The following is a 10,492-nucleotide window of genomic DNA, read 5'->3' on the forward strand; positions in this document are numbered from 1 at the left end:
ATATATATATATATATATATATATATATATTTGTTTTTTTTACCATAAATTGTTTGTTTGTGCTGCTTCCAATACAGTCAGTTTATGTTAGAGCTTTTATCCAATCAGAGTTCAGCCCTGTGTTGCCATGGTAACAGAAATCTTGGGGCCTTCACAATCAACAGTGCAGCCCCCGGTAATTTAAAATGAACGGCAATGAAACTGTTGCCTCGCGGATCCTTTAACCAATCAGATTTCGAGTTGGCTGGCGCCATCTAGCAGGCCTTCGCTAACGTCAGTACTTTCATGTCATTTGATTGGATGATCAGAGAGCGTACTGCTCAGAGCTAGCTAAACGCCGCTACAGCTACTAGCGCAAGCTAAAACGTGTTAGCATAGATTTAATAGCTGTTTTTTTCAACCCACAACGGCGGAACGACGAGGAAGAGTTCAATGACTCTGTTGCAGAGGTTTATCTGTGCGTCTCAGTTCCGACAATAAGTCCGTGTCTATCGCTATGGAGGCTAACGCTGAGTTAGCTGAGTTAGTAAGCTTTAATTCACTTTAGGGCTGAGAGTGTCCACTGGACAGAGGCAGTTTTATTTATTTGTCTACAAATAATCAGCAGTTTCGGTGAGTAAAATGCATTTTACCTATATTTTATTGTTTATTGTAATTGTATTAGTTAATATTGATGCTTCTGCTGGAGATGATGTGTTTGGGGACTTATTGTGTTACTCGGGTTTTTATAGCATTGCTTAACATTTATTCTGGCTACATGACCTGTGTGTGATGCAGAGTTATACTGTGTGTCTGTGTATTGTTGATGGTTTCTAAAGCCCTGACATCATAATGACGGTATAAAGAGGAGGGTTAATTCAGGTAGGCCAAGGTGCGAAATGCGGGTTTCAAAGTTTCATCCAGAAAATGAAATATGATGCATTGTTACGGAGTTGACCACCAGTATAAATCAAATTAGCTTTATCCTGACACTAAAATGCTAAGTCACAGTGTAAAACTCTTTTTTTTTTACACTGTGACTGGAGCCATTCTTTAAATGAGATCTTTTGCTTTTGATGCTCTGAGAGCGTTTACTTCAGTAAATACAGGGTTTTTTTAAACAGTGATTTTTCTGCTTTTACTCAAGTAAAATACACACTTCTCCCACGCTGGGCTCTCCTCTGAAACAGTGTGAAGTGTTGGCAGAACTGACAACAACCAAACACTACATCAACAGGCCTCGCAGAACTTAATCCCCATTCCCTTTGTCATCACCGCACTGAGTCAAAGAGTGTCATGTTCAGTTGACCCAGGCCAGGCAGAGGTGTGTGTGTGTGTCCTGGCTGTGAATTGTACAGCAGGCTGGCAACAGGTAATGGAAAGACACATCAGGTGTGAGGTGGAATCTGAAGCCGTGGAGACAGACAGACAGACAGACGATGGGATTGTGACACCTTAGATTCACATGTCGACACATTCACAGTAATTCTCCTGGAGAAGTTTGAGCAACAGCGGCGCAGTTATGAATTAATAATGTACAGCTGACACATTTCTAAATACTCCCCTTACACAAAGGCTTAATGGTAGTGTAGGTTCTTTCCCGGAAAACACGGCAGCTTTTGAAAAGAGACGCTGAAGTGCAGAGTAAATATAGATTGTGTGAGGACAGTTATGAGGCAACTGACAGTGTAACCACATTTTAAAATCTGTTATTTTGCTAAATCAACATGTCACCTAATGACATGTATTACTAAATTCAGAGCAATTTAAAATGGAGCTTTTTCTAGAAAATTCATTTCTTTAGTTTTCTCCTTGCTGTTGAAGTTCTATTGTAGTGGCCAGCGTCTTTAAGCCTGAGGATTATTCTGGTGTTAAGATTAAATATCAGCCACACTGTAAATAGGGTGTGTCCACTGTAGTAACACAGAAACAAGTTGTGCCACATAACTGATGTAAAGATTGTACAAGAGCGGGTATTGTGACTAAATCTGTGCACAGAGCTTCCACCATTTCATGTTTTTATGTTGTTATAGTGTTTGATAGACGGGGAAAACGTTCTCCTTTTTCTCCCCACACAGACCCATTCTTGTAAAATGAGAGGACTCTCTGCTCCAGTCGCTAAGAAACCCAGTTTGACTGGTTTCTGTTGAATGGGTTGAGCGACCAATACTCAGATTTCACAACAGGAAAAACACCACAGAGACTTATCTGGAGCAGTGGCCGTAGAAGAAAATCAATAAGAAAGAAATGAAGTAGAGACATGATGAGCAGCATCATCAGGATGTAAATGGAGTGAAAATGTGTAAATGGGAGATTCTGGAGTCAGTAAAAAAAAAAAATCACGATTGACAAAGTAAACAAAGTGTATCTTACTGAACAAAAAAAATCCCTAACACTGAGTCACCATGATTAGACAGTCTGAGAGGGAGCGTGACCAGAGGAGGACAGAGACATGGACCTCATTAGGAATCTGACTGACCAACTACAAAGAGATGGAAACCAACTACAAAGACACAAAAATACAAGATACTCAAAACTCAAACAAAACACAACATGACTACAAACAAACACAAAGAAAGAAAAGAATACAGAAACACAAATGTTACAGCCATCTTGTTTGTAGTCCTTTGGGTGTCTTACGTTGAGCATTTATCAGTAGTGATTAATATCGATTGATTTTGTATTATTCATTATTAGGATATAGTGTTATAGTTGTTTATTTGTAATTCATTAACTGTACGTATAATAAATAAACGTGGCTGTTATTAACATTATTAGTCACATTTTAATCAATAAAACTGATGCAGTTCCTTATTGTAAAGAATCAGGGATTTAAAGCGAGTCCCTCTCTAAACCTGAAAGTCTGAGGTGTTCAGTGCACAAATGTCCTTTCAGATTAAAGTTCCATATTTGTCCTTTCATAGTAAAGTCCATATTTTTGGAGGGTGGTGAAGTAAACATACAAAACATCCACCAGTGAGATCAAGTAGAAGCTGAAACTTCCCCCCTAAAGAGAAAAGAGCAGAGCTTTATTCAAGGAAAATCCTTCACCCCACAACATGTCCTGACTGTAAAATGCTTTAAAAGTGAAGATCTGCACCTGTAGCTGTAGCTCTGGTCTCATCCTCCTCGGCCTTGTTGCCAGAAAATGGTTTTGTGCTGCAAGATTAGAACAAGTTGTGAATCTCATTTGGGGAGTAGCTCCTCCATCGGCACCTCCAGGTTTCCTAGATACCAGAAGATCCAGAACACCAGGCTGAGGAAGATAACGAGGGGCCCCGAGAAGACAAAGAAGTCCCAGAAGCTGAGGGGGGCGAAGACCCCGACGAAGAAGAGGATGAGGCCTGCTGCATCCAAGAGGACAGCGAGGAAGAAAAACAGCAGGCAGCGGCCGATATAGGCGGTGTAATCCATGACAGGAGCAGCTGACTGCAGTTGAAGTTTAGGCAATCATTCACCGCTTTACCAGTTTATCAGTATGACGTGAAAAATGTTAGAAGTGAAATAAATTCAGATGAAATGCTTCTTCCCCCGTCAGTGCCGCCCCTGAGTCTGAGAGACTGATGAGAAGGAAGAGTTTAAACACTCAGGTCACATTCCTTCCTGTATCTACATCTCTTTTTTTTCATGACACTGAGTGACGGAGGAGAAATATGTTTCCTTAATGATGACAAGAGATTCTGCAGCTCTATCGCTGGATGTGGCTTCATTTCATAAACATATTACATCCCAGCATCCACAGATCCACGCCTTATCTCAGGCCCACAGGTGGATTTGGAAAAGCTAGAAATACTGGCCGTGCATTTTGGACATTTATTTATTTATTTTTGCATGATTTGGAATAAGAAGACACCCAGGGTGATGTTTACAACCTTCAAAAACTAACATTAAAAATATGGTGATGAAAGAAAATCTACGTCGTGTGTACTGTATCAAAGTTACTGAACAACTAAGGGTGAAGTCAGACAAGGAAGAGGAGACAAAAATAAAAAAGTGTCTCTTGCGAAACTCAAAGCCTGGGCGTCACTGTGCTGTTATCTGGCATCAAACAGTATCAGTCGCCTGGATGCAGAAACGCCCTCAAACACTCCAACAATGACAGCATCCAGTTACATGTAAACTTTATTTCCAAGAAAAATAATTTACATCTGCTTCAAAAATCAGCACATAAAAATAGAAATTTGCTATGTACAAATTAAAGACAATTTCTTCCTCTGTGCACAGCCCTCCTGTTCACTGCGGGAGCAGGGCTTTTCCCTGATTAAGAAACTGTCTACTTAAAAAAAAAAAGTGACTTTAGTTCACAAGCTCAAAGTTTTCAGTGTGTTGGAGTTTTTAGAAAGCAGCAAGGGGAGAGTCCACACTTCAACAGCAGGAAAGCTGGATGTCACCTGTAAAGAAGAAGGAGAGAGGCTTTTATATATTTACACAGGCTGAAATCAAATAGACCACATAAAAATAACAATGGAAATCAATGTGAAGGTTAAAGTCTATCATAAATATGCTCTGTAAGACTGGAGAGCAGATGTAATTCCATTTAGGCTCCGTGTATCTGAGAGATGTTTGGGAGGATGAGAATAAGATAAATGTCTGCTGGAGTGAATCTGTTAATTAGTTTGGAAAATAAGACGTAAAATGATCTGGAAGATTTACCCTCTTCAAATTTTCACTGAAATGAATAACATACATTTTAACAAGTTGACTTCTCGCAGATAGGGCAGCCAGTGTTTTTCTCAATTACTCTATTAATCTTTGGGCTGCAAAATCTCCCAATACAAGGAAAAGTGCTCATCAAAGTTTCCTAGAGCCCAAAGTAATGTCTCCAAAACACATATTTCATTTACTATCACTGAGATGAAGAACAGCAGCTAATCCTCACAGTGTTGAAGCTGGAACAAAGACATGTTTAAAAAAATCACTTAAAGTCAATTATCACAACAAACGTTTCATCTCAACTGACTGATCAGCCCTCCTGCAAACATTACAGAGCACGAGAGCAAAGCTTACATTACCACAGGCACCACCTGTTTTAGTTCATGTAGGTGCAGCAGTGCAAAGTGCAAAAAGGCCGGGTGAAAGAGAATATAGTGTGGTGATTAATAAATACACCAAAGGCCTGAGCCAATCCGAGTGATGCACGACAGCAGCAGCAGCAGCAGCAGCAGCAGCATGGTCGTCTGATAACAAATAACTGAGAGAACAAACTGAACTCTCAGGAACTAGTTGACATTTAAAACACCTCAATTATTTCTTGATTATTATCTGAGTTACTTATTTCTGAGAGATAAGGAGACAGATATCAGTCTCATTATGTGTGTGGCTGCAGACATGGAGAGCCAAGCTCAGCACAAAGACAGCAGGAAGAACAGCCTCGCTCTATCCACAGTTCAGAAATAGACCCTCCAACACCTCTAAACCTCACTCATAAACACAGTGTCTGTCTGCTTTAAACTGTATTTACACATAAAACCTTCAACGCCTTCTGAAGTCACTAATGATCATTAGAGGTGTTGCACAGCTCTGCTCTCAGCTCTGAGCTTCACACTCAGATATGAGAGAGGGATCCATCTTCTTATCTTGTTCTCATAATGACAGTGAGTAAGCATATTTCCCAAAAAAAACGTCCTCCCTGAGGTTTGAGCTAACAGCAGCAATCCATTATTACCAGCTTACAGCTTTAACTTGACATTGCTCAACGTGAATACATGTGCAGATAAGACAAACATCACTTAAACCTGAAGCTAATCTCACGTTACCCAACGCTTCACTTAATGCATGTTAGGAAATTCTTGTTGGCTGTACACCTGAGCATTTTCCTGCTCCACTCCTCCCTGTCAGCTACTGTTACACCTGACTGATAAACATTTACCACTCAAAATGGATCGAGGCAGGTGGCTGCTACAATAGTAATGTTGTCTTTAGGTGGAGACCTGTGTTCATTGTAGGAATGTCCAGTGATAAAACCCATAACAGTATGTTCTCCTCTGTAAATACTGAGGCCCAATTTCCCTGAGCAGCTCCACCCTCCTACTTTTTTGAACCATTAGTGTCCCAGTTGCACACCACACACTCACTCTACACAGGGTTTGAGTGTGCAGAGAAATGACTGAATTAACGAGCACAGAAAATACTACTAAAATAAACTGCAGACTGTGGTGTGACAGTCTTCCCACTGTATAACCTCATACAGTGCTGCTGTTGTATCATAAACACTACAAAGATTACACTGAAAGATTAGTATAGAAAACATCCTGTAAACAGTATGTGGAGATATGTATTGGCTGTGAGGATTTACTCCTCGTTTTTAGCTCGTGAACTGAATATAGTTGGGTTTTGGAGTCTTAAATAATCAGCAGCTTAATCAATAATGAATATAACTCTTAGTTGTAGCCCTAATAAAGTTGAGGGTGTAATGATTCTGAAGCTGAGGCTGAAACTGCGATAGAAACTGTGTGTCCAGTGTGGAGTCCACCTCATGGCCTTAGTTTTGTTAGTTGTGTTGTGTCTGTGTCTCACAGTCAGCGCAGTGAAGTTACAGTAAAGACCTGGCTTCATTGTTCAGTATTCAGTGTTTCTTTCTTTCAGCCACACCACTTCACACAGTTCCATATCTCAAGATCATTAGCCAGGTTAGATAATATGGGACTCAGGCCGGGGCCCATTAAAGTTAACTATGTGGAACTAGTGGATGGAGGGAGCGGGCACGAAGCAGACTTATATATGATCCCTGTGTTTGGTGGCAGAGCGATGGGCCCAGCCATACCTTTACCTACCTACCACACTCCATTCCACTGGATCAATAAGCACTGCTGAGTTCCATTAAAATGCAATTGCGCCTTTTGGCCCAAAGGGTGTCTGGCTTGCCACCCGGTTACAAGCAAACTGACGGCTAAAATAATGCAGAACTGTGAAGGTGAGCAGAAACGGTCAGGCTCATTAATTAAAAGCTGCCACAGGCCACTGAAGATCTTTTCACAGCAGCCGGGGTAAAAAGGAAAATAATAAATTATTATTACAGATATTCATGAGCAGAGTGAGCCGGCAGGGTTCTGAGGGGGATCAGCGTTTGCGTGAGGGCGCCCCATTCCTCAAGACCGGCCTCTCTGTGGGTGTCATCTGATCTCTGACAATAATGTGAGAAATTTCATAATTATGACTGGAGTGAGAGCAGAGGGGGGAGGGGGGCTGCCATGCCAACACAGTGAGGATGCCAACAGTAATGATGAAAGAGTTACAGCTGTGGCAGTGAGCAGCTAATGACAAGCAAAACAGCAGCAGACTGACAGGAGGGGTGAGAGCAGGGCAACCTGCTGAATATTTATGACTTTCTGTTATGATTGTTTGTTGGTTCCACACTTTCAGAGCATCATGCATTTTTCAAAGGCTCGCTTTAACTTTCAGAGAATGTAACAGGTTATAGTGTCGAGAGATTAAGTAGGTTAAGGGAAATGGGTTTTCAATAAGCCTCCACAGCAGTGAGCCAGTTACAGTAACAGCCTGTAGACAGGGGGGATGTTGGGGTCAGGTGATGAGGAGGAGGCAGGTGTTGTTTTTAGGGTAAAATACGCACCGTCTCCTGTCAGAGAAGCCGCTCTGCTTTGTCCTCTGCTGCCTGCAGAGCCACGTCTGAGCTCCTCAGTATCCCCAGCTCCACGTTCTTCTCAGCTGGAGATGCTGGAGCCTCAGTCCCTCCATCAAACCCTCTGTTGTCGTGACCCGACACGGCTCGGCTGCTGCCGCCTTCCCAGGTGGTCCAAGACGGCACAGCAGCACGCACCGTCCCGTTCATCTCCTTCCCCATGTTCTTCTTCTCCTCCCCGGCTTCCAGCGGCTTCATGCGGTTTTTGGAGAGCCTCTCAGACAGCTTCCTGGCCCAGTGCGTGAAGCTGATGTCCAGAGAGCCTCTCCGGTCCTCCCCGTACAGCTGGACGTTCCCCGTGTACCACAGGACCCACCACACCAGGCTCAGGAAAATAATGATCGAGCCCGTGTAGATGAGGAAATCCCCATAGAAACGGCCGTCCAGGTTCAGGTTGCCGAAAATCCCGACCAGAAGCACGACCAGACCAGCTGCATCAAAAGCAACAGCGAGGAAGAATATGGGCGCGCAGTTCCCCACGCAGCGGTGGGCCATACCGGAGGAGAGCGGAGAGCCCGAGTAACGGCGCCGAGCGGTTTAACTCGTTCTTCAGGACGCACATTTCCCCACCTTACACCTGAGCGGTGTTCACCTGTGCACAATCCCCGCCCATAGTCCACGTCACTGTATCGAGTGGGCTCCCAGGGGCCTCATATCAACATGCTGCCTTCAAATGCATAGCGGAAATTTCACACTCTGGCGTTCTTGAGTCTCTCTTTGGGGAAGATGAACAACAAACAGCCGGTCAGCTCCGCGTGGTTGTAGGACGCTGTGGTCTGGCAGCTGGTCCTGGTTCTGACATTCATGTTACCCCCAAGGTAAATTCACTTTGGAACTTTACATCTGATACCTTCATTAGGTCATCACCGAAACTCTAAGTGCAGGTTTACAACTTTGTCTATTTTCCCTACAGTTAGTGTCAAGTAACTTGAAAGTAAAAGAGTAAAAATGCTGCTAAACTGTCTAAAAACCATTTAAATAAAGAATGTAGATCCCCTAACTTTGTGAATCCCCTCAGATTCCCACAAAAAATACACAGGTCATGACTTGAGTGTCCTCAGTTGTGTAGCTACAGCCCTGTGTGTAGCTGGAGTTAACTGGAATAAAAGAGGAAAGTTTCACCGATACTTTCTTTCCCAGGAACGACCTGTTCACACTCACAGTTACTCTCTGCTGGAGCTAAAGGAGCACTCCACTGAATTAGCATCACTGCTATAATGTTGTCAGACTCACAGAGGGTCAGACCTGATGCAGCAGAACCAGAAATATTGTTGGTTTTTATTCTTACTTGTCAAAACCTTGTGCGACACGACCTGACTGCTGATGGTTCAGTTGGATATTTGTGTGTGTGTGGCAGCTAATGTAACCTGGAACCTCCTGCTTTAATCAGAGATGACTTTGAGGAGGCTGAACTGGGATGAGAGTGAAGATATTTTTGTCAATTCAAAGGTTTGTTGCACCACAAATAGTGGAAGCACTGCAGTGAACTGGCCAGAAACCTAAACCAATGAAATGACTCACTATAATAACAACAAAAAATCACAAGTGCTGCAGCTCATTTCAGGATTATTTCTAAAGATGATTTCAAATGGGGTCATGCTAACCCAGTTTATCTCTTTCTCTTCTAACATCTCAACACTCAGGTGTATTGGTTGTAAATAAGGCATCAGACTCATTAACAAAAGCAATGTAGCTATTTTTGTTGCTTTATTGAAGAAAACTTGAGATTACTCTCCGGGGATATGACAGAGTGCACCAGGCACTTTATAATGAATTTATTAAAGTAAAAATATCAAAATGAAACAAGCGCAGTAGAAATTATTCAAGGAGAGTTTTCAATTTCCTCGTCTGACACGGCTCTGTAAGTATCTAGCTACTCAGATTATCAACTGTAATGATGGGAAAATGTGTCAAGACATGGAAATATTCATCTAATCTTTCACAGTGTCTCGAATGTCACACAAGTCAGAAGAACAGAAAAATGTCCTCTCCTCCTCCTCGGCTGTATTTTACTTCTTCTCTGTTCGACTGTGTGTGGTCATTTTGTGATTCTAATATTTTCAGCGGCACTTGAAGGCAGCGATATTCCACCCTTTTGGATGTCTGAATGGCACACAGAATTTTCCCAGCAGTCCAGACCAGTGACCCCCCCCACCTCACACACACACACACACACCTCCACCATTCATCTGGGTGGCTGGCGTATTGAAACTGCACCCTAGTCACAGTATGAGTGATTTCATGACTTATTAAGCTCTATGATTAACTGGAAGACGTGGCAGATTACATGGATTTCCTTCAGTGAAGTCCTTCATGGCTCAAAGTGATTTCTCTGCCATATGCAAGGCATCTGCTGCGGAAAATGACAAGAAAATAGGAATGAAATGGAGGATGATTATGGCGTCTTTCTCACAGCCAGCAGGGAGGGAGAGAGGATTTCTGGGATTATGAATACTGTAACAGCCCAAATCTAAAGCTAACATGCGGAATAGGTCTGCTGTGTGTTTAACTGAGTATAGTGAGAGTGAGTAACACTGATGAACAGCACATGCAGGGTACATCTGCTAATTCTGATAGGGCCAACACACTCTCTCATTAAACTGACTGCTAGAGGGCGCCAGTCATCTTTAGAACCGAGCTGAAGCTGCCTGCAGCACTGCACACGAAACACACTGCATTGCTTAACCAGCAGAACTGAAGTAAAGAATCTGAAGAAGAAAAAAACACCTTCACTTTGAGCCTTGTAAAACTGAACAAATGTAGTTTTAAATAATGTCAGTTTGATAAAAATGTCTGATCAGGTTCATCATCATAAAGGTTCAGCATCCATTATCCCACCACAGATAAGGCGTGTAGAGATGCATACACACAAAC

The 10,492-nt window shown here is 42.5% G+C and overlaps 1 protein-coding gene across 1 annotated transcript; it reads right to left on the bottom strand.

The window, feature by feature from the left end:
• Positions 1–29: 29 nt before the first annotated feature.
• LOC108885281 (transmembrane protein 238) lies at positions 30–8,367 on the bottom strand. The gene is made up of 3 exons (XM_051066358.1): positions 7,550–8,367; positions 3,080–4,370; positions 30–2,986 (listed from the first exon to the last, which is right to left on the bottom strand). Exon 1 carries the CDS (start codon positions 8,111–8,113, stop codon positions 7,559–7,561), a length of 555 nt encoding a protein of 184 aa, XP_050922315.1. The 5' UTR covers positions 8,114–8,367; the 3' UTR covers positions 30–2,986; positions 3,080–4,370; positions 7,550–7,558.
• Between the last annotated feature and the right edge of the window lie 2,125 nt (positions 8,368–10,492).

This window comes from Lates calcarifer, linkage group LG23 (genome assembly GCF_001640805.2).
Source record: "Lates calcarifer isolate ASB-BC8 linkage group LG23, TLL_Latcal_v3, whole genome shotgun sequence".
NCBI classification, from domain to species: domain Eukaryota; kingdom Metazoa; phylum Chordata; class Actinopteri; family Centropomidae; genus Lates; species Lates calcarifer.

What these genes read in the sequence shown, in the direction of transcription:
- LOC108885281 (XM_051066358.1), bottom strand. Translation starts at nt 8,113, where the DNA reads ATGGCCCACCGCTGCGTGGGGAACTGCGCGCCCATATTCTTCCTCGCT.